This window comes from Trifolium pratense, linkage group LG7 (genome assembly GCF_020283565.1).
Source record: "Trifolium pratense cultivar HEN17-A07 linkage group LG7, ARS_RC_1.1, whole genome shotgun sequence".
Classification (NCBI taxonomy): domain Eukaryota; kingdom Viridiplantae; phylum Streptophyta; class Magnoliopsida; order Fabales; family Fabaceae; genus Trifolium; species Trifolium pratense.
In genome coordinates, this window is record NC_060065.1 from 14,573,095 (window position 1) to 14,599,182 (window position 26,088).

General features: G+C 36.0%; 2 protein-coding genes across 2 annotated transcripts; both read left to right on the plus strand.

Annotated features, from left to right (window-relative positions):
• The first annotated feature begins 19,257 nt into the window (after positions 1-19,257).
• LOC123895923 lies at positions 19,258-20,063 on the plus strand. Its single transcript, XM_045946388.1, has 2 exons — positions 19,258-19,986; positions 20,055-20,063. Exons 1-2 carry the CDS (start codon positions 19,258-19,260, stop codon positions 20,061-20,063), a joined length of 738 nt encoding a protein of 245 aa, XP_045802344.1.
• A 3,760-nt stretch (positions 20,064-23,823) lies between these two features.
• Positions 23,824-25,593, plus strand: LOC123895924. The gene is made up of 3 exons (XM_045946389.1): positions 23,824-24,552; positions 24,981-25,127; positions 25,345-25,593. The coding sequence occupies exons 1-3, from the start codon at positions 23,824-23,826 to the stop codon at positions 25,591-25,593; spliced, it is 1,125 nt and encodes a 374-aa protein (XP_045802345.1).
• Positions 25,594-26,088: the final 495 nt, after the last annotated feature.

Sequence of the window (26,088 nt, forward strand, 5' to 3'; positions counted from 1 at the left end):
CTCGATCTTGTCTACGAGTCGCAACCGCCCACAACATAAATACTCCGAAAGAAGTTGTCATCTCCGTAGAACCTTACAACTTCACCAATGTCCGTAAATCCTTAAAAAAAAAATTTTTTTTTTGATCTCGTAACTTCGCCGCACCGTTCGTTCATACACTAATCTCATTCCAATCTCATTTTTAATAATACCATCCCAACATCCGGTTGGTGATTACAACTCCCCAAGTTTTTCTTCATTACTCCTCATAAACAAGTTTTCCCAATGACTAACTTCCTCACCTTATTCACTCGTCCATTAATGCCACATCACTACTTAAACTTGTCTCGACGTCCAAATTCTGATGTGAAATTTTCCAACAACCATTTTCCACTTAGTCATTTAATCGTTCGGATACCCACCGTAACATTCTTTTCCAATTTAAACTTATTTTCCCATCTCCATTCTTTTGTGCTTTTATCCAAATATACCAAGCTCCACTTTCTTTGGCATACACTCCTCGTGTGATTCTTAACTCAACCTTAACTCCTTACGAGGTACATTAATGTAGTCTTTCTTATTATTCCTTTCGACTTTGACCAATTAAACAATGAGGTTGTCAACCTCTCCTTACAACCTCTAATTATTCCTTTTCACTTTCTTTCTAGTGCACAACCTCAATTTTCCATCGCGACTACCACGCCGACGTTATAACTCTACAAAACTCCAAACTAGTCCTCCTCGACTCTCTAGAAATTTGCAACATCCAAGTTCAACAACCGCCTAGAGTTGGTTCCCAAACCACCATACCCCAACAACTCGTTAAATCCAAACATCATCTTTAATTCGCCGCACACAATCCAAATACTCTCTTGTTCCAAATAAAATTTCATCATAACCAATATACTCTTCTCCGTTCGACCAATCCCCAAATCGTCGCAACTATCTAAAGTTATAGTATTTTCTAATACTAATTACCCACTTCGCACACAAGTTCTTGCCGCTCATCTCGACGCATCTACTTACTCGAAAAGTTCTTACTCACTTCTAGCCTTCTCTAAGATGCAACCAACACATTCCTCGTAATCGAACACTCTAAATAATTAACCATCCATGTTCCTAGTTATTAGCCCTTTATGCATAACTATCTCTAACCTTATCCTTAGAACGTCATTATGATTAACTTCCAAATTGACTCATCTTGCTCATCCATCTAGTGTCCGACACTTATCTCAAATCTTAATGCTCGTCTTCTTGAGACTACCCACCAAGAATAAATCATACGCTACCATAACTTCCGTAATAGGTCCGATACATAAATCAACTCCTTGAATCTAATCCTCAAGAACTTAAAATACTAGCCATATCATCCAAATTTCCCATTACATCTTAACATTCAACAAAATGTCCTTCCAACTATCACTCTCATTGTCTTAGTACTCTTACTAACGAACCCCTTTTTTATTCATCTACGACATTTCTAAAAAATTTTCTAAAAATTTCCGTCCATAACTTGTTTTACTCAAAATTTTTCCACTTCAACTCCTATGATATCATAAACTCAAGGTGCTACTTGATCATTCGTCCCTCTCGGTCGATCGAAATCGTTAACTTAAATGCCCATTCATACCGAGCCTCTACTCACTCATGGTCTAATCCCGTCAAACTACTTGAGAAATTTAATTTCTCTTAGGTTTTACCCGCCAAAACTAACAATTCTAGCTTACACGGCTACAACTCTCTAGGTATTTCCACACTATATACCTCTAGCATCGCTTAACATCGACACACAACTCATTTTCCAAGGTTGAACTACTCGTTCTTTACCTAAACATCCCTCCAAATTCACCCTTGATCCAAAAATTAACCAACTATATTCTTGTCTCACATCGACACCTATACTTACTATCCCCTGAACTACGCATAGTTCATCACTTATCAACGTGATATTTGTTCTCCTACCTTAAATCATCACGTGATTTACCTTAATACTCACATTTCATAATCCCATATGTCTTAAACACTCAACTTAAACCCTTAAGGTACCCATCGTCGGTATAACCGTCGTCTAGCCACGCTAGGTTCACTCACTCTTGACACGCAACGTCCTTCAATTCTAGTGCGACTTGCCTCGATGATTTTCCAATCGTCGTAATTAATACCAATTGACCTCGTTGTCTGCTCCACCATTCCACAACGGTCGCACCTTCTTGACAACTAAACGGCTTCATCGAGTCTCGTCCCGAACTCATCGTAGAAGACATCCAATATTTTTCTTAAGAGGTTCCCCTAAATAATTCCGTACTTGCAATCCTTTACAAGAACGACGTCCATTCGTCCACACTCAACATTGTCGAGTGGCCACGTCCAATGCCACTTCCAAGAATCCCTTGTAGTTTTGATTCGCTCCAAGTCCATCTTTCCTTTTCACCTATAGGACTGATGCTCCCCACGGAGACACACTTGGCCTAATAAATCTTTTTCCAATTCCACATCCGACTTGATAAGCGCCAAACGTAGTTGAATCACGGATTGGTTGAAGACACACATTAACGAAACGAGTTAATGCGCCAATACTAGCAAACAAGACACACTGCTACCCACAAATGATTCGCTAACCCGACGCGAATCCAACTCTAAACTAACTGACCTCAGACTGTTAACTCATGTACACACTTTCCCTTTGAAGATCTAATGCCGAGCTCTGATACCAAAATGTAACACCCCGTTTTTCAAAGCATAAAAAGGGGTATTATTTTTTTTTTTTTTTTAAACAACACGCTTAAATAAAATGGCGCGCGTGAACGCCCGCAACTATCTCGGCAATTCGTCATTCAATAGAAAATAAATATAACATCAACACATTATATTACAGGGCTTCCTCGAAGCAAAGTGTGTACCTGAATAATTTACATACGGCGGATACATTAAGTTCATCAACCAAAAGACACGAGTTATGAACCGAATATATCACAAGGCCAAAAGGCACTAAGCATGTCTGAGTATAATGTATAAGACATACAGTCATCCAAAATACAAACTAGGCCCTAAGCCTACCAAAATGTAGCCTAACAAGCGCTACTCCCTACACTCCGGGATAGTCCACGAAGTCCTCGCCGTCCACACGGCCTACGGTCTCAGATGGCGCTCCATCGTCTAGGGGTGGGAGGAGCCCGTGATATGGCATGCAAAATAAGGGTCACCAACTGGAAACAAGTAATAAAATACCGAATACACATACCAGAATAGAAAGCGGTAAACACTTATCACATCCTCACACCAAGAAGAATAAATAAAGTGCACACATACCCTAATGCAAGACCTCTAATGAATGGTTGTGGCACAATCACCCAGATCGAATGCCACATGCATGAATTCCGGAAAAAGGTGGATTACACCCGGCACAATCACCCAGATCAAATGCCAACTCAATTGGTGGATACTCCGGAGTACAATCACCCAGATCAAATACCGGCTCCGTTAACGGCGGTACAATCACCCAGATCAAATACCGTCTCCGTTAAAGGCGGAAGTATCACCCGGTACAATCACCCAGATCAAATACCGACAATGTTTGCATGAGCATACGTCCCTACATATACTAATGCAACAAACATACACATATTCATAACCACATGTCAACACATATATTTCCCACATATACGTAAGACAAATAACATCGAAAACAACCAAGCACACAAGCATGGAACCACAACAAGCATAACCACAAGCATACCCTAATGCTATTGACGGAAATAAAAAGGTGCCCTTACCTCGGCGAAACTTCCAATTACAAACGATTCCGAGTTATGCAACAATTCGTGCGCCCTAAAATAGTGGAGCGTACAATCCATAAGTCACGCCCAAAGTATTATAATGAAACTAAACCTATCAACAAAGGTCTAGAGGCATCTAAGGCACTTCCTAACACTCTCGGATATTATATTCGAGTCCTCCCCATAGTGATTAAAAATTCCCGAAGTTAAATACACTATTTTTCACAAAACAAACACATTTTCGACAAAATAGTTTTCAAACTAAAATGACCATAACTAATTCAACTCTTGTCCACTCGAGACGAACCATACGCCAAACTCTTCGTCTCGAAAAGACGGATCAAATGGTTAAGTTTTGAGGGAACTGAAACAATTTTAAATGGACGAAAATGCCCCTGCACAGTTCGTCCAGAATTGAGAAATCAAGGCATTCTCCCACAAATTTTCATTTTCAAAGCATACCATTGCTCTCTATGGTTTTAAACTTCAAAGGACACTTTCATACACTACCAAAACACTTGAAAACAACCTAAAAATTTTACGAAAATATCTCGACAAAATAATCGAGTTTTTCTTGCGTCGCAAATTTTAAGTTTTTCTTTCCAAATACAATCCTATAATCAAACTTTGACCCACCTATGATCATTTCATCAAAGCATGCTCATTTTTCACAAAATTGTGGACTTAGAAAAATTTTGCAAATTTTCCCCTCCCACTAAGTTTTGGTTCTGCCCTTTTTTTCAAAATCCCCCTTCCGCTCAAAATTTTTCGCTTCCGAGGGCATGGTAATATCCCATAATACCCCCGAGTTACTAATCCAAGCCCCAAAAAATTTTCCGGGCAAAGCCTCAAATTTCGAAAATTCAATTTTAGGTTCTTTAACACACATACAACACTAAAACCATTTTTTTCCCAAAAATTTTTGCATGGTAATTCGCCCTAGGCCACCATTGTGCCTCCCTCAAAGCCCTGACAAATTTTGAAACCTCTCCCACACTTTTCCGAAATTTCTCATGACCAAAAGTTTTCAAAATAAGGACCACACTCAAAATTTTTCCAATGCAAAGTCCTAGCTAGCATCTATTAGTTCACATGGCCATGGAATTGATCAACCAAACCACTTTGAGCATCAAAACAAAAGTTTCTAAAAATATGTTCATAAAATCCTCAAGAACACACTCAAAATTATTTTTCCTTGTTTCACAAAATTAAAGCCATAATCTAACATCCATTTCTCTACTAAGCTCATAAACAACACCAAAAAGAAAAGCACAAAACAATTTTTCAAAGTTATGATCATTTCAAATAAGTTTTTCAAACCCTAACAAAATATTTTATGAAAATCTTAATCACCATGGAAATCACAACATGCCAAGCTTAAACAAGCTTAAATACTACTCCTAAACACTTCCCTAGAACCACAAACAACCAAAACTAATTTCTAGAAAACTAATTCTCAAGAACATAACCCAAAAATTCCTACAATCATGAGTTTTAACCAAGCAAAAGAAAGGAGAAGACTAGTTACCTTAAGTGAAGTGATTCCTTGCAAGTTCTTATGATCCAACAAGCCTTGAATGGAAGGATTTGGTGAAGAAATGAGAATTTGGTGATGAATAGAAAATGGGGGAGTGGTTCACGGTTTGAGAGAGAAGAGAGGAGTGGAAAAATCTGATTTTTCTAAGTCCCAAAGAAGCTAAACCTCCTTACTATACATTGGTCTTGGTCATTCCTAGCCATTGGATCAAAAGTGCAACTAAAGTCATGTTAAACCCTCACCATTGGATCACTCAATCTCATCCACTCAAGATATATATTTCCCTCATGAGACACTCACGCCTCATCGACGAGTCGCACTACGCATACGAGCCAAACTCGCGAAACTAGAAAATTTAGAAACTAAATGTTCGCCTTAAGCGATTTCCAAAAATTATCGCGAAACATTTTTCCTCGACTGAAATTTTCTTCCCTAACTCTTAAAAATATTCTCAGGACATAACCTAACTCGCGCAGATATATAAATCTTCTATCTAAAATTTTACTGAATTCCGAAACCGTAAAATTTTACGACAGCGGGTAAACTATTGCCCGTTTTCTCAAAAACTAGCATAACGCGAAAAATGAAATTCTAAAGACACAGGATCATCCTCATTCCTATAAGAAGACTAGGAAAACAAACCCCGTGTCATTCTGACACTCGAACACAAAACAGGCACGATCTCAGCAAAATATATCGTAATAACGACGATACTCGAACTAATAACTCTCGAACTCTAATCAACCTATCTAAAACTAATGGTCTTCCATAAGACAAATCCAAATAGCATTCCTTAGCCCAACAACAAACCTCGGAAACGAAATCTACGCGAAAAACTAAGCAACAAAGGTCCCGGGTGCATAAACCCCTAAAGTCAACTAAAAGTCACAAAAGTCCACCTGTGAACAGTACCATGCGCCTATGCTCAGCCCCCATGGTCAGGTTTTGGCCTAAAATGGGCCTCTGCTGTGCCTGGCTCGAGTGCTAGGAAGTGTGGGAAAATTTCTGCGAATCCGCCTCTTACGGAAACGATCATAACTTGAGTTCTGGTTGTCCAATTGAGACGCACCAATATTCGTTGGAAAGCTAACGAAGAGATCTACAACTTTCATGTTGACCATAAAAACCAAATCAAAACGTAAAGGGGTCAAAAAGGTACGAGTTTGTTCAGACTTCAACAAAACAACCAAAACCTTGTTTTTTTCATTTCCAAACTCAACATCCATTCCACACTTAATTTACTCCATAAACTCATATAAATTAAAAGTGGAATTTAGGGGTCTTACAACATCCATAGGAAAATACTTAACCAAAAATTCTCTTTTAAACATTGCCCATGGTATAGCCATACCACCGGGTCCTAGCCTCAACTTGGCGTTCTTCCACCACACGTTCGCTTCCTCACGCAACACATATGTCCCAAGGGTTGTCTTTCCTTCCTCGGAACAATCCATTGCTTCAAAAATTATTTCAAGTTCCTCCAGCCACTTGTGAGCTCCATCCGGGTTGTAACCTCCGGTAAATGTTGGCGGTTTCTGCTTCATGAACCTTTCCAACCTCATCTCTACCTCTCTTCCAGGTTGATGATCTCTAACCACTATGTTGGTGAGTGCAGCCAAAGCCTCCGCAATCTGAGCATTCGTTCTCGCAGCAGCCATGATTCCTGAACGAATCACAACTAGACGTTAGAAAGTACTAACAGTGTTCCCTACACATGCTCATACGGGGAAAAGAAAAGTCCTAATTGGTTCACACGAACCGACCTGCTCTGATACCACTATTGTAACACCCTAACCCATACTACCCTTAAAAACGTAATTTTAAAAACTTTTTAACAAGTGTAAAGGCAGAGTGCCACGCGGTAATTAAAACACAAGCATACACACAGAGCGTCATGAAGTTTAACATGAAAAGCAACAGCGGATTCATTCACACCAAGCATGCATATATATACATATATATATATACATAAGCCATATTCATCCCTAAGGATGTCACTTATACAAGAACTAGCATATAAAAAGGTAACACCGATATACGATGAAATCCAAGCGTGATCCCCGACTCAATGTTACATTACCAGAGCATTTACTATTTACAAACTCTAACCAAAAGCTAGTACTAAGAGGAGTAATCTATGCTAAGTCTCCTCACCAAAAGGTACTTCAACACCTTGCTAGAACAGCAGTCTAAACGTCGGCACAGCCCTCAGCCTGAATATCTGAACCCCCAAAGGTCCAGCAAATAACACAAAGCAGAGAGTTAGAAAACATAATCGCATATCATACGAGCATAAGAAAGGTCTTACACTTTCGAACTACATCATTCATATCCTAACTCACGCCAAAACATCGCACTAAACGATTGTCAATTAATAAAGTTCAACACAATTCAACCAAATAATGTCACATACCATTTATCAAATATATGCGCATTTACCCTAAGGTATCTAATGCCAATTAATTCACTGTCATGCCATCCCTAGACATAACTAAATGCATGTGGTACCAAGATGTCTCACCAACGGTGGACCAAGAACAGTTTTATATCATGCTGGATATGTCGGAACTTACCGAACCATCTTATCTCCCTTGGATAAGCCAACACAGTTTTATATCCTGTTGGATAGCAACTCCGGACTCATGGATTCATCTAATCCGATCCTCGGCTTCATTATGGACACATAATCCATTTTCGTTATTGGAACCCAAGTTTCCAATGTTCACATACAATCATGAATGCATGTATGTATACACGTATCAACCATATGATATTCTTTAGCTCGAAGCTACTCTTTTATGAATGCGGGAACACAATCCTAACACATTCACTTAACATTGCAAATTAATGCCAAAACATAACATTGCTCATTTTAAGCTACAACTTATTGCATACACGTTTATCAATCATATAACGATTAACAATAAGCATTAATAGTATCAACATGTATCAACAATCATGTAAGGATACTCTTAAACCATGTTACAAGTGCCTAATCACACTTACAAACATCAACAAGAATTGCTGTCACAGAGGCCTTCGCTAAGCGAAGCCTCAGCGAGACATAGCGAACCACGTTCCAGGAAGTCACCTGCTCATGGCGAGCATTGGCGAGCTTCAACGAACTATTCGCTGAGCGAAGGCTTAGCGAGCCTACGCGAACCTCACCCGGAAGTCACCTGCTCATGGCGAGCATTGGCGAGCTTCAGCGAACATGTTCAAAAGCTTAGTGATTAACACATACAAAGTGATGATGAAGAACATCACACTCACATACAAAAGCTTAATCAAAAATCTAAAAGAAATTGAGTGGGAGAGTTCGGGAATGGAGACATAGACAATCTCCCCTCTCCTTGCCACTCAAGAATCATGAATTCTAATCTCTTACCTTAAGTTGGTGATGATCCAAGCCTTCTCTTGCTCAAGCTTTCTCTCTTGATCAAACCCTAGCTTAGCTTTGCTCTAGCTCTAGCTCACTCAAAGAAATGAAGTTATGATACTATTCATGTGTTTGACTTGCTACTTATACTACTCCCCATTGTCATGAACCAAGCCCAAATGGCTTAGGCCCATATGGCCTCTCACGCCCTTCAAGCCCAAAACAAAGGTTCTCGCGTCTAATAACTTACGCTCGGCTAAATAATTATTCGTCGCTCACTAAAATACTAAAAGCCAATTAATAAATAAAATACATTTAATAAAAAATACGAATACGAAAAATGGGTCGTTACACTGATTGGAGAGGTTACCAAAAGGGTTAGAGGATGAGGGTGAGATATTGGGAATGGGAGAGTGTTTTGTTGATTCATTTGCAGGGTTGTCAATGATGACAACTTCTGCTTCTGAAGGTTTAGAGGCACAAGTATGAATGCGTGCAGGAGAAGCATGCTCAGTACTTGGATTAGGATTGGGTTCAGGAGTTGATTCAGAAGATGAGATGTCAGATGTTGATTCAGGATATATGTGTTCAGATGAAGGTTCAGGAGATTTGTGTTCAGAGGTTGGTTCAGGAGATTTATGTGGAGAAGGTTGTTTGGTGGGAGAGGTTTGTTCAGCAGTTGGAATATCTGGTTAAGGTTCAGATGGTGGAATGTCAGGTGATTTGTGAGGTTGAGGTTGAGGTGATTTTGTTTTAGAAGGTGATGAAGATTTGTGGGTTTCATGAGTAAGAGGCTGATTATTGAGGGGGTCAGGGCTAAGATGTTTTTCTAGCTCAGAGAGGGGGTTATCAGAAGTTGAAATGTTGGGAAGAATAGTTCTAAGAGGTTTGGTAAACCCTATTCCAATTTCAGCTTCGTTAAAGATGTACTTAGGAGACTTACCTTTGGGATCAGGAACTTGTTTCTGATGCATCCTAGTACTCAGAGTTTCTTCATCAGACTCAGTTTCTGAATCAGACTGAGTTTCAGAAGAGTCACTTTCTTCACTTTCCTCTTCATCAATAACAATAGGCTTCTTTGATGAAGTGGCAGCAGCTTTTCCAGAAATAGCTTCATGTTTCCTTTTCGTTCTTTGCTCAGCAATAGCTTCTTCTACTTTAACCTTCTTCTGAGCAAGAAGATCTGGTTTTTCTTGTTCAGCTTTCCTCTTAGGTTTCCTCTTAGGATTGCACATGTTTACAGGAGCTGGAGGGACCATACTCCTATCAACAGTATACCCTTCTTTTCTAAGAACTTCCAGATAATCTTGGATGATGTGCTCAGCATCCATTTCAGAGATTACTGGATATCCATCTACATACAGTCGATCTTCAAGACTGGCTGTAAACTCTTGTGGAGGTTGAACCAATTTTGACGAGATGAGACGCATCTTGGATAGAAAACTTGCATTCAGAATCTCAGGAGTGAACTTCCTTTCCACAAGTTCTGGATGGAACTTCTTCAGATTCTGAACAACATGACCTTGATAAAGAAGGTCTGAAAGTAATCTTGGATAAGCGATGGCTGTTTTCCTCTGAGATTTTCTTGAGAAGATTGCTTCACAGATCCTCTCAAAGAAGTATTCTCCCAGATTCACTTTCATTCCTTTCAGAAGGAAGTAGATCAGATGACGATGAGTCCAGGAGATTGTATCAGTACCACCAACTCTTGGACTGATAGCAGCTAGTATGATCTTGAATAGCACTCTGCAGACATCAGTCAAACCCTTGACTTTACCCTTCAGTTTCAGATCTGTACACATCAGAGCCAGAAGATCATCTCTGTACCTTGTGTCCTTCTCAAAAACATCTAACTCTATCCTAGAGTTATCCAAACCAAGCAAAGCGTTGAAGTGAATAGGAGAGAAAGCCAGATTCATACCACAGATATTTGACCTAATCTGTTTTCCAGTAAACTCCAGTAAACCCATTTCTTTCCTAGATTTACCTTTTAAACTAGGATCTCTTTCAATAGCAGCAAGTTCTTCCTGCTTAGCTTCAACCTTATCAAAAACCTTAGCTTTCATCCAGAATTTCTTCAAGAGATCTGGGTAAATAGGACCATTAAGCATGTTGAAGTACTTATCCCATCCTTGAGTGGAGAAGTACTGTTTCACATCGAACCCATTCGCCTTTAAGCTATCAAAATCTATCATCTTCTCAGAGAGAAAGATGAGTTCAGATTCTGGAAACTCCATTTCGTTCCCAACGATTTGAAGATTTCTGAACATGAACGGAGGAATCTTTGTTGTTGAAGAAGACGAAGAACCAGCCATGATGGAGTTTAGGTAAGGGTAGGAACTAATGAGAGAGAAAGAAAATTTTGTTGAAGGTTTAGAGAGAAAAGAAAGTGTAGGTTGTGAGAGTGAGAAGTGTGCAAGTGTATTGTGTAAGTTTTATTTAAATGCACACAGTTAACACAAAAATGGCAAATTTGGGAAGTTACGCTAATTGACAAAAAGTTGAATACTAAAAGTCATCATTAACCACCCACTACCTGACACACGTAGACCACGTGCAGAAATTTACTCGGTAACTGCTATTTTAATGGACAACTGTTCAGCAGCGAATACTAAACGTTTCCCACTTAAATAGTTCAGAGCCTCTTAGATTTTTTTAAAATTCTCTATCAGAGTTAAGTACTTCAGAGCTTGTGTTTCAGATGTTCTGAATCATAAGTTCTGATATACATAACCTCTTACACTTTAATTGCCAAAAAATTTTTTCATTCAGAGATTGAAAACATGTTCAGATGTTTCTTTATAAAATCAAATCTTTCAACAGGTAAAGCTTTAGTAAATATGTCAGCCCATTGATTTTCAGTATCAACAAACTTAATATCTATAATGCCTCTCTGAACATAATCTCTGATAAAATGGTGTTTGATTTCAATATGTTTGGCTCTAGAGTGTAGGATAGGATTTTTTGATAAATGAATGGCTGCAGTATTATCACAATATAAGGAATATTGTGACTGCTTACCTGATAATCTTCTAACTGATATTTTAGCCAGAGTAGTTGTGTGCAACACTTAGCTGCTGAAATGTATTCTGCTTCTGCTGTAGACAAAACTATAGTAGTTTGTCTCTTACTAGCCCAGGAGATAAGGTTTTCACCAACAAATTGACAATTGCCACTTGTGGATTTTCTTTCAATTTTATCTCCAGCATAGTCAGCATCACAGAATCCATTTAGCACATAATCATTGGATTTCTTTTAGAGAAGTCCAAGATTAGTTGTTCCTTTCAGATACCTAAAGATTCTCTTTACAGCAGTAAGATGAGATTCTCTAGGATCTGACTGAAATCTTGCACATAAGCAAACACTGAATAAAATATCTGGCCTAGAGGCTGTCAGATAGAGTAAGGAACCAATCATACCTCTGTAGACCTTTTGATCTACTTTTCCTTCATCTTCTGACTTGCTCATGTTGGTAGTTGAATGCATAGGAGTGTTCATTATTTTGCAATCATCTAGGTTGAACTTCTTCAGAAGTTCCTTGGTATATTTTGATTGATGAACATAAGTTCCTTCCTTCTTCTGATTGATTTGAATTCCCAGAAAGAACTTCAATTCTCCCATCATGCTCATTTCAAATTCATCCTGCATTATCTTAGAAAAATTCTTGCACAAGGAAGCATTAGTTGAACCAAAGATAATATCATCAACATAAATTTGAATGATTAAAATGTCTTCTTTGGTTGTTTTTCTAAAGAGTGTGCAGTCAACCTTCCCTTTCTCAAAACCCTTTTCAAGAAGGAAATTACTGAGTCTATCATACCAAGCTCTTGGAGCTTGTTTCAGACCATACAGTGATTTCTTCAATTTGAAAACATGTTCTGGGTTTGAGATATCTTCAAAACCAGGAGGTTGCTTAACATACACTTCTTCAGAAATAAACCATTTAGGAAGGCACTCTTAACATCCATCTGATACAAGGTTATTCCATGATTAACAGCATAAGATAGAAGTAACCTGATTGCTTCAAGTCTAGCAACTGGTGCAAAGGTTTCAGTATAGTCAATCCCCTCTTGTTGACTATAACCTTGTGCAACCAATCTAGCCTTGTTTCTTACCACTTCACCTTGGTCATTAAGCTTGTTTCTGAATACCCATTTTGTTCCAATAATGTTCTTGTGTGAAGGTTTGGGCACTAGAGTCCATACATCATTCCTTTGAAATTGATTCAGCTCTTCTTGCATTGCTACAATCCAAGCATCATCTTTCAGAGCTTCATCAATCTTTGAAGGTTCCATCATTGAGATAAGACCAACTAAAGATTCCTCATTTCTTAGTTGAGATCTTGTCTTCCTTGGACTATCCTTGTTGCCTAAGATCAGTTCCTCTGGATGTGATGATTTGTATTTGAAAGTGTTTCTTGGGGGCTCATCATCTTCAGACTCATCATCAGCAGGTTCAGCAGTTGCTTCAGTTCTTTGTTGTTCAGAGTCTGTAGGAACTGTCATGTTCAGAGGTTCTTCAGAGAATGGATGTTCTGAGTAGTTTGGAATATCTGAATACTGATCCTCTGATACCTGAAATCTAGACAAACCTTCCACAAGCTCTGACACTTGGTCAGACTCTTTGTCATCAAATTTGACATGCATAGTTTCTTCCACAGTGTGTGTTTCAGAAATATACAGTCTGTATGCTTTTGAGCGTTCAGAATATCCTATAAAGATACCCTTATAACCTCTAGCATCAAATTTCTTTAGATGGACTTTGTTGTTTAAGATATAACAAGTACATCCAAACTGATGAAAATAAGAAATGTCAGGCTTTCTTCCTTTGAACAATTCATAAGCAGTTTTGTTCAATTTAGATCTGATATAGATTCTATTTTGAACATAACATGCTGTGTTTACAGCTTCTGCCCATAAAAAATTTGCTACATTAGTTTCATGCATCATGGTTCTGGCCATTTCTTGCAGAGTTCTATTCTTCCTTTCTACAACCCCATTTTGTTGAGGAGTTCTAGGAGAAGAGAATTCATGCAAGATGCCATATTTTTCACAAAAGTTTTCAAAGGGTTCATTTTCAAATTCTCCACCATGATCACTTCTAACTTTTAAAATCGTGTAGCCTTTTTCATTTTGAATTTGTTTGCAGAAAACACTAAACTCATCATATGCTTCATCTTTTGTTCTTAGGAATTTTACCCAAGTCCATCTACTGTAATCATCAACAATCACTAATCCATACTTCTTTCCATTGATAGAGGCAGTGTTAACTGGCCCAAACAGATCAATGTGAAGAAGTTCCAATGGTCTTGAGGTAGAAACAATGTTCTTAGGTTTAAAAGATGATTTTGTAATTTTTCCTTTTTGACAAGAACCACAAAGTGTGTTTGAGTGATATTTGATTTTTGGTAAGCCTCTGACAAGGTCAAGCTTGCTAAGCTTAGAGATTAACCTCCAGTTAGCATGGCCTAACCTCTTATGCCAGATCCATTTTTCTTCACTCAAGGTCAAAAGACACATCACTTTTTGTTCATTCAAATCAGAAAGATTAATTTTATAAACATTGTTCTTTCTCAGACCTTTGAATATAATGGAGTTATCAGATTGTTTAGACACAGTACATGATTCCTTATTAAAGACAACTACATAACCATTGTCGCAAAATTGACTTATGCTCAATAAGTTATGTTTGAGTCCATCTACTAACCAAACATCATTAATAGATAGGGAAGAATTACCTACTGTACCTGTACCTATTATCTTTCCTTTTTGATTACCTCCAAAGCCAACAGATCCTCCTTCTTTCATAGTCAGCTTAGAAAATAGTTGTTTGTCACCAGTCATATGCCTTGAACATCCACTATCCAGATACCATGAGTGATTCATGATACTTCTTTGAGTGGCAGGCTGTATGAGAAACAACTTTAATCATTGCGGTAGAACTCTTCATCAGAGTTAATGATAAAGTCATCCCAGTATTCTTCCTCTTCATTTCTCAAGTTCTGATTGTTAACTTGAGAACTTGTCAGCCATTTGTCTAGGACATAAGCCTTTCTTCCTTTGCATAGGACTTGTTTCCATACTCTAGGTAGGACATATCCTTTCCTATAGTTGGTAAATCTGAATGATACATTATTTCAGCTTTTGGTACCCATCTTCTGGATCCACGCTTGTTAGTCCACAAATGCTTACTATGTTGTCTAGTGTTAGAGAAAGATCTTGGTTTGGAATAATAACCTTTTTGAAACCTTTTCTTTGTTTGAAATCTGTTATTATTCCAGGATTTGGATTGTTTATGATTCCAGGGTTTGTATTTATCACCAATCCCATGTTCTGATTGATTATATCTACTGACTCTAGAATCATAAATAATCTGAGTCCTGTACTTCATCTGAGATTTGGAGTTTGAATTTTTTCTTTTAAAAGCTTCTGATCTTTTAGATTGACTAGCTTCAGGTACTGAAGTTCCTTTGGATCCAGAATTTGAAGTCTCAGATTTTGAAGCTTTCAGAACATCTGAACTAATGTTCTCAGGTTCTGAACAACTTCTATCTTCTGAACTTTTCTTTCCAGATCCTGAGGAACTTGGTTCCTCTGAGCTGTCAGCTTCTAAATCACTCAGATCATCATTGTCATTTTCAACAATACCAGGATTCTTTCCCTCTTCACTTGGTGGAACAACATAATAAACCCAAGATTTTCCAACCTTTTTGGCAAAGGTCTTCAGCTTTGAATATGTTCTACCATATTCATAGCCAAGTCCTTCTCCTCTATGTCTCAAAACATTATAAATTCTATTAGCAGCTTTGCTCTTTCCAAGGTTGAGATGCACAAACTGTTGAAGAGCTATTTCCTGCTCATCAATAGGTTTGTGATAGACAACACAACCCTTTTCAAAGTCATTTACTCTATTCAGAGTTTCTTGATATAGACCTTGAAAATGTTCTGCTTGCTCAGTCAGAGTGTTAAGCTTTTCTTGTAAAACTTTTTGTTTACTTAACACTCTGAGATGTTTCTCAATGACCTTGTTAAGTGCAGTTATAAGTTGAGATTTAGAACAGTCAGAAAATACCTCATCTGTTACTTCTGAATCTGATTCTGATTCATACTCTGAGTCTGCATCTGAGTCAGTTGAAGCCATCAGGGCTAGATTTGCCTCTTCTTCTTCCTCAACTTCTTCCTCAGATGATAGCTCTTCAAAAGTAGCCATCAGACTCTTTTTCAATTTGCTCTTAAATTGTTGCTTCTTTGAGCTGTATCTTTTGTTTTTGTCTTTGGCAGACATTTCTGGACAGTCAGCAATAAAGTGTCCTGGCTTCTTACAGTTGAAGCAGTTCTTCTGATCATCCTTTTTGTTGACAAAATTTCTGGAGCTGTTACCTCTGAAGTTTCTTTTGTTAAATCTGTTCCATTGCTGAAACTTGGTGAATAAAGCAAACTCATCTTCACCCATTTCCTCCTCTTGACCATCTGCAGAAGATTCCTCTTCAAAGTCAAGAAGCTGAGTCTTAAGAGCTTTAGAAGGAGTCCTAGTTGACTGTAAAGCCACAGACTTGGACTTCTTCTTAGCTTCTGAATCAGCATTCAGAACCATCTCATGGCTTCTGAGATTGCTTATCAGAGCCTCAAGACTCAGAGTCTTGAGATTTTGAGCTTCTTCTATTGCAGTGACCTTAGGTCTCCAAGCAATAGGAAGACTTCTCAGAATCTTCTGAACATGGTCATAGGTGGAATAACTTCTCTTAAGAGCTTTAAGACCAGATACAAGGATTTGAAACCTTGTAAACATAGTCTCAATGTTTTCATCTTGTTGCATAGTGAATAGTTCATATTGCCTTATCAAGAGACTAGCCTTAGCCTCTTGAACCTTTTCATTACCATCATAGGTAGCACACATAGAATCAAAGATAGATTTAGCAGTAGACTTGTTTTCTATTCTGACATAATCTTCATGTCTAATAGCACCAACAACAATGTCCTTTACTCTATGATGCTTAGTGTAGATTTTTAAGTTAGCTGGTGTGAGTAACTTTCTATGCTCAATGGACAATCTTCCATGTTCATTTAAGTTTTCAAAAGTTACTCCCAGCTCAACCAAATCCCACAACTCATGATCAATAGCAGTAATATTGCTATACAGTCTTTCCTTCCACCACTCAAATAATGATGCATCACCATTGAATATAGGGGCTTTCCTATTGCCACTATGTTCATGTGATTCATTACTTAAGTAGTCAAAACCAAAAGCATTTCTAGGACCACCACCAGCACAACTGGCATCACCGGCTTCCCCGGTTGTTCTAGTGCTACTATCGTCTCCTCCAGACATAGTGTTCTCACAAGATCTTTACTGTCTCACTGTTAAGTGAAAGTAACAGACCAGTGCTCTAGATACCAATTGAAGGTGTGAAAACACAAGAAGGGGGGGGGGTTGAATTGTGTTTTAGTCAAGTTTAAAACTTTTTCAAGTTCTTAACTTAACTTCAACAGCAGCGGATAAATAACTCAATAAAACAAGTTCAGAGAGAGAGAGAGATCACACAAGCAATTTATACTGGTTCCTCTCACAAAACGAGAGTAGTCCAGTCCCCTTGCACTTCCAAGGGATTTTACTATAATCACACAAGATTACAACTGCTCAAGCACACAAGCAAGAGACTTCACCACAATGCTCAAGCACACAAGCAAGAGACTTCTCAAGTACAAATGAAATGAATAATAGAATGTATACAACAGCTCTTAATCAGAACCTAGAAGAACAAATACTAAATATTTGAACTAAAAGTGCAACAACACAGTTCAGAGGTTCAGAGCTTTGTATGAGGAATTCAGGGTTTGTTCGAGCGTGTTAATAATCCTTGATAATAATTACAACTGATTCCTTTAGTATATATATGACTAGAAAAGAGTCGTTGCAAAGAAGACCGTTGAAGTAGATAACCTTTTGTCTTCAAGCAGCCTGTCTTGATGCAGTTTGGTTGTATCTAAAACTGAGTAAGAGTTTCAGGTACTTTGACTACTGTAGAGAAGACTTTCCTTATTCAGCTAACACTACTGATGACCCACGTTCTCAAAAGAGGACAGACAGAAAGAGATTAGCTGTTCTGATCAGGCTTGAAAGGTCCTTTTCTTCATTGGTAGAAGAGTTGACTTGCAAAAGAGAATCTTTACAAACTTCAAGAAGATCATCAGAGTTTGATGAAGCTTAGACCTTAAGAAGTTCTGAAGACTTCATCGTCTGAAGATTACAACTTCTGAGTCTCACAATCTTCTGAACGCTTACAAACTTCTGAAGTCCTTATCTTCTGATCTTTAATCAGAGCTTAATTGAATCTAAGTCCTGCACACTTAAATTAAATTTTTAGTCCTTCCAATTGTTTATTAATACTTTGTTATCATCAAAACCTTAATAGATTTAGGGGCAAACATTTTTAAATTAATTTTGTTCCAACAATCTCCCCCTTTTTGATGATGACAAACATAAGTATTAATTGACAATTGTTGTTAAATCAACTTATCATGTTTCTCTTAGGTTTGTGAGGTTTGCAAGCTCCCCCTAAGATTGATACTCCTTAAAGCCTAAGCTTTAAGTTTTACCCATGATATTTTAATTTAGTATAAGATTAAGATAATTTGGAATAAAACAAATTTCATATCTTTAGTGAACTCGCCCATCAAGCTTAGTGAACTCGCCCAATACATCTTCTTTTTAGAAATTATGGCTACAAGTTTGAGAACTCCATTGATGAACTATAATGAAAGAGTATGCATCAATGATAAATCAAAAAAGTTTGCATCAATTTTTTTTACTTTATTTTTTACTAACATGATTTTACATTAAAGAGGATTGTAGTAAAATAGCTCAAGTAACTTAAGCAACAAGCAATATTATTTAAGTAAAATGACCACTAAAACCATGCATATTTTAGAGGTATCAGTAGTCCCACCACAACCTAAATTATGACTTTGTTTGTTGAAAAAATAGATGATAGTAGATAAGATAGTAAATCGTTGTTGAACTTAAAGTGATAACATAGTTGATTGATCTTCAATTGTTTAGTAAAACTAGTGGTTAAACTAATGGATAAATATAAAACGAGCTAATGTCTGTCAAAAAAAAAAAAAAGAGCTAATGAAAGGTAAGATATTGTTAATTATTTATTTTTGTATATATTATCCTTATCAACAACATCGTGTAAGAATCTAGATATGACAATATTAGCTAATATCTATAAATAGTTATATGATTTCTCATAGCACTTAATATAAACAAAACACACCCTTAAACACCCAACAAAAAGATAGACTTTCACATCAGTTTGGATCAATTGGCCCAAGTCATGCCAGATTGACATATTGTTAAGCCTTTCAATGTTATAAAAAGATGCATAATCCACGTTCATTTGCACCAAAACAAAACTTCATCACCATAACAAAGAGAGAAAAATATCCACCATGGGGTTTATATGTAAAGGGGTAATATATTTTTCATCAATACTAGTGTTGCTATCAACAACAATATGTGCAGTTTATTCAGGGGCAGAATTTGAAAATAAAAATATAAAATCAGCTACTTTTATTTCTGAAATGTTTGAAATGGGTCCCGGGAAAGTCGCAGCTAAAACATTTTATGATGTTGAATTTCCAAAAGGTCATGTTGGAATCAAGAGCTTTGATGCTGAACTAGTCGATGAAGAAGGAAATTCCGTACCATTATATGAAGCATACCTACATCATTGGTTTGCTATAAAATACCAAGAAAAAGATTGGAATATGTCAAAAATAATCCCTAAGGATCCTATGGAAGGTGCCATTTACATTAGAAATGACGGAACGTGTAATACTTATATTCTTCCAATTTATTGGGGTTTGGGAGCTGAATCACGAGGAACAAAATCAAAAATTCCAGATCCTTATGCTGTAGAACATGGAAACCCTTCAAAAATTCCATTTGGATACCAAGAAAAGTGGCTCCTGAATCTCTTGATCATTGATACACGTGGTACAGAAGATAGAGAAGGTTGTACTGAATGTAGGTATGACCATTTCAATTGGCCAACGAATTTTTATAATGTCACAGTTGGAATTGATGGAAAACCATTGGGATCAAGTTATAAAGGAGGACTCTTTTGTTGCCAAGATAATTTACAGTGCAAATTGCAAAAGGATTTTGAAGCACCTACGAGAAAGCTTGCCTTGAGATACAAAATAACATGGGTTGATTGGAATCAACAACAAATTCCTCTAAGGTTTTATGTACTTGATTCAACTGATCGAGTTAGACCAAATGGTTCCCAATTTATTCATGATTGTCAGGTAAACAAGGAATTATTTGTAATTTTGTTTATGATATTTTTCTTCACATTTTTTATTAATTTATTTAGAATTTTTAACTATAGATAGGTTTTATAAATATAATTACTAATGTAATTTAAATATAAAAAGAAAAAACAAAAACATATTCCTACATCGAACAAGTCATAAAACAATACTCAAAACAATTAATTTGTCCAAGAAGTGTCGTGGCACCGGTAATAGTTTTACCTTATGACCTCAAAGCATGAAGTTCGAATCCCTTCAGAAATAGTTGTCAAATGATCACATACACCACTTTAATTAATGATAATTTCTTCTTCACCAATATTTTTAATTTTAAAAATTTCTAGCAGTAAATTTATTTTTCTTCACCAGTATTCTTTAAACGTAATATATATGTACATTTTTGTTTAACTCGATGGTTACAGGTAGAGTTTACCGTTCCGCCAACTAATGGTAGAAACAACGCTCCTCATATTGAAAAAGCAAACATCCCAATGGAAAGAGGTGGTTATCTCATCTACGGCACCGCTCATATGCATAGAGGTGCCATTAATGCAACTTTATATGGACAGGTAAATTCATTTTATATAAATAATTATTTCATTTTTCTTATATGTACATATAATCTTTATCATTTTAGATGGCACACATGCTTCATTAAACTATGTGTGCTTGTCATGTTTCTTAAGCAATACAGTTTATTCTTTCTATATTATGGTAAAAATGTCATATATACTTTTAAATCATCCTTCATCTCCTCTAAACATGATAATATTTTGATTAATATAGGATGGAAGAATTTTGTATACTTCAAAACCAAAATATGGAAAAGGGAAGAAACCAGGAAATGAGAAAGGCTATGTTGTCGGGATGTCAGGAAGTTATCCAGAATTAGGTTCAACCAAGATTAAGGATGGTGAAATTGTGACTATAGAAACAAGATACGAAAGTGGCTTTAGAACTGGAGCTATGGGACATATGTACATTTATTTAGCAGACCGATTACCAGACAATACAAATACACCTACTATGGCGTAGAAATTCTATATTTTATATGTCATCATGTAATTATGATATTTAAATAAACAAGTTATTATTAATCAAGAGGAAAAGTCATTAATTTCATGTGTATACTGCGAGTCTTTCACTTTCTAATCACACATACTCTTGAGGTTGTGTAACACCCTAGTTTAATAAGGATGCAACTTAAGGCTATTTTTCATTCATTAATCTTAAAACAAACACTAAGAACTACAAAACTTGAAACTTTATGCGTTTAAATTTGTTATATTAAAAGTGCAATTTTAATATCGTACAAATTAAAACAAGAAATTAATCTTTCCTTATTTGACTAAAGGACATAAAATAGACCGTGATTTTAATTTTTCTCTATTTTATTTAAGACTTCACAATTGAAGTTCTAACATGTAGTTATAGACATCTCATCTTCCAAAAGTACTTGCTACCTAAAAACATAATGTATTTTGCAATAAAACTCAGAAACATAGAATGACAATAAAAATCCTTTAAGATGTTTCTAGCCTTCGCCATGTGTGAGATATAGCAAAAATCCACTCCAAATATGAAGTCATTAGATACATAGTTAAAATGTCTAGATAAACACTAAAATTCATAAAGTTTGAACCGTGCTAACTTTGAAACTTAGAACCATCAGTTGACACTTAAATCGGTACATAATGACCACTTATGCCTAAACCATAGTCTTATTATTGTGAAGTCAACGAATGATAATAACAGATCTTAACAATCTGTTTCTTTATATTCATGCATTCCGCAAGATGTATTTACTCAGGTACCTTAACCTGGTGCAGATCCAATGCGAACATACCCATTTCCATGAACTTCGAAAAATTGCACTATTATTATACATTTATTACATTATGACCTCCTTGAGTATCTCCTACATCACCTGATGCATCTAAACACGCAACCCTGATTCTCTCCCAAATATCGATCGCTCAGTTATAATTGCGAAAATGATGATTATAATGATTGAGATGATGATGATGATGATGATTATTATTATTATACTCCCTCTGGTCTTTTTTATAAGAAACAATTTGATGAAAAAAATTGGTCATTTTTATAACAAACAATCATTAAATTTATTCTTACAATTTCATTTCTACCCTTATTAAATTGTATCAAATTAATCCATTCCAAAGCTGATCAATCCTTATCATGCGATACAAATAATAGGATAAACTTAATTGAAATAAATATGAATGGAACTTTGGAATGAAGCTTTGATGGTGAGTGATGTGTGGCTTGGGAACAGTTTTACCAAGAGCCCACAGTGGGCGCCAAATGTTTTCGCTAATATTCCAGAGATCTGACCGGCGTATTTGTATTATGACTCAATAAGGAAGGTCCCTAGTCCTATGCATCCCTAAGTGAATAAGGAGTCAGAGCCACATAGTTCTATTGGTGACGGGCGGTCTGATATTAGGTTTTATCAGTAGTTTGGTGAAAGAAGAACTACCCTCTTAACTGTAGTTATACCCATATATATATATAGAGAGTAAGGTGGGTAGTGGGTAAGGAGAGCAGATCCTCTCATGTCCAAATTGGACTGCAGGGGATGTAGTTTAATCCTCCACCATCTAATTTTTTTTATTTGAATGAACAGTAAACAACAAAAAAGAAATGGAGGCTGAGATCCAACATGAGGGAATTTGGACATGAGAGGATCTCCTCTCGTGGGTGAGATAGTGGAGAGAGCCCTAGAGAGAAAATAGGAAAGTTGGAGATCATCGAGGAGGAAGGGATCTCATGTGTTCGTATTATTCCAGACATACATGTTGGTCCATGACCTGATCTTATCCATATCCACTTGGGATGGGTGATCAAGCTCACGAAACTCGCCTAATACATCTTTTAATATAAGGTGACGGGCCCATCAAGCTTAGTGAACTCGCCCAATACATCTTCTTTTTAGAAATTATGGCTACAAGTTTGAGTACTCTATTGATGAACTATAATGAAAGAGTATGCATCAATGATAAATCAAAAAAGTTTGCATCAATTTTTTTTACTTTATTTTTTACCAACATGATTTTACATTAAAGAGGATTGTAGTAAAATAGCTCAAGTAACTTAAGCAACAAGCAATATTATTTAAGTAAAATGACCACTAAAACCATGCATATATTAGAGGTATCAGTAGTCCCACCACAACCTAAATTATGACTTTGTTTTTTAAAAAAATAGATGATAGTAGATAAGATAGTAAATCGTTGTTGAACTTAAAGTGATAACATAGTTGATTGATCTTCAATTGTTTAGTAAAACTAGTGGTTAAACTAATGGATAAATATAAAACGAGCTAATGTCTGTCAAAAAAAAAAAAAAAGAGCTAATGAAAGGTAAGATATTGTTAATTATTTATTTTTGTATATATTATCCTTATCAACAACATCGTGTAAGAATCTAGATATGACAATATTAGCTAATATCTATAAATAGTTATATGATTTCTCATAGCACTTAATATAAACAAAACACACCCTTAAACACCCAACAAAAAGATAGACTTTCACATCAGTTTGGATCAATTGGCCCAAGTCATGCCAGATTGACATATTGTTAAGCCTTTCAATGTTATAAAAAGATGCATAATCCACGTTCATTTGCACCAAAACAAAACTTCATCACCATAACAAAGAGAGAAAAATATCCACCATGGGGTTTATATGTAAAGGGGTAATATATTTTTCATCAATACTAGTGTTGCTATCAACAACAATATGTGCAGTTTATTCAAGGGCAGAATTTGAAAATAAAAATATAAAATCAGCTACTTTTATTTCTGAAATGTTTGAAATGGGTCCCGGGAAAGTCGCAGCTAAAACATTTTATGATGTTGAATTTCCAAAAGGTCATGTTGGAATCAAGAGCTTTGATGCTGAACTAGTCGATGAAGAAGGAAATTCCGTACCATTATATGAAGCATACCTACATCATTGGTTTGCTATAAAATACCAAGAAAAAGATTGGAATATGTCAAAAATAATCCCTAAGGATCCTATGGAAGGTGCCATTTACATTAGAAATGACGGAACGTGTAATACTTATATTCTTCCAATTTATTGGGGTTTGGGAGCTGAATCACGAGGAACAAAATCAAAAATTCCAGATCCTTATGCTGTAGAACATGGAAACCCTTCAAAAATTCCATTTGGATACCAAGAAAAGTGGCTCCTGAATCTCTTGATCATTGATACACGTGGTACAGAAGATAGAGAAGGTTGTACTGAATGTAGGTGTGACCATTTCAATTTGCCAACAAATTTTTATAATGAAACAGTTGGAATTGATGGAAAACCATTGGGATCAAGTTATAAAGGAGGACTCTTTTGTTGCCAAGATAATTTACAGTGCAAATTGCAAAAGGATTTTGAAGCACCTATGAGAAAGCTTGCCTTGAGATACAAAATAACATGGGTTGATTGGAATCAACAACAAATTCCTCTAAGGTTTTATGTACTTGATTCAACTGATCGAGTTAGAACAAATGGGTCCCAATTTATTCTTGATTGTCAGGTAAACAAGGAATTATTTGTAATTTTGTTTATGATATTTTTCTTCACATTTTTTATTAATTTATTTAGAATTTTTAACTATAGATAGGTTTTATAAATATAATTACTAATGTAATTTAAATATAAAAAGAAAAAACAAAAACATATTCCCACATCGAACAAGTCATAAAACAATACTCAAAACAGTTAATTTGTCCAAGAAGTGTCGTGGCACCGGTAATAGTTTTACCTTATGACCTCAAAGCATGAAGTTCGAATCCCTTCAGAAATAGTTGTCAAATGATCACATACACCACTTTAATTAATGATAATTTCTTCTTCACCAATATTTTTAATTTTAAAAATTTCTAGCAGTAAATTTATTTTTCTTCACCAGTATTCTTTAAACGTAATATATATGTACATTTTTGTTTAACTCGATGGTTACAGGTAGAGTTTACAGTTCCGCCAACTAATGGTAGAAACAACGCTCCTCATATTGAAAAAGCAAACATCCCAATGGAAAGAGGTGGTTATCTCATCTACGGCACCGCTCATATGCATAGAGGTGCCATTAATGCAACTTTATATAGACAGGTAAATTCATTTTATATAAATAATTATTTCATTTTTCTTATATGTACATATAATCTTTATCATTTTAGATGGCACACATGCTTCATTAAACTATGTGTGCTTGTCATGTTTCTTAAGCAATACAGTTTATTCTTTCTATATTATGGTAAAAATGTCATATATACTTTTAAATCATCCTTCATCTCCTCTAAACATGATAATATTTTGATTAATATAGGATGGAAGAATTTTGTATACTTCAAAACCAAAATATGGAAAAGGGAAGAAACCAGGAAATGAGAAAGGCTATGTTGTCGGGATGTCAGGAAGTTATCCAGAATTAGGTTCAACCAAGATTAAGGATGGTGAAATTGTGACTATAGAAACAAGATACGAAAGTGGCTTTAGAACTGGAGCTATGGGACATATGTACATTTATTTAGCAGACCGATTACCAGACAATACAAATACACCTACTATGGCGTAGAAATTCTATATTTTATATGTCATCATGTAATTATGATATTTAAATAAACAAGTTATTATTAATCAAGAGGAAAAGTCATTAATTTCATGTGTATACTGCGAGTCTTTCACTTTCTAATCACACATACTCTTGAGGTTGTGTAACACCCTAGTTTAATAAGGATGCAACTTAAGGCTATTTTTCATTCATTAATCTTAAAACAAACACTAAGAACTACAAAACTTGAAACTTTATGCGTTTAAATTTGTTATATTAAAAGTGCAATTTTAATATCGTACAAATTAAAACAAGAAATTAATCTTTCCTTATTTGACTAAAGGACATAAAATAGACCGTGATTGTAACACCCCGTTTTTCAAAGCATAAAAAGGGGTATTATTTTTTTTTTTAAAACAACATGCTTAAATAAAATGGCGCGCGTGAACGCCCGCAGCTATCTCGGCAATTCGTCATTCAATAGAAAAATAAATATAACATCAACACATTATATTACAG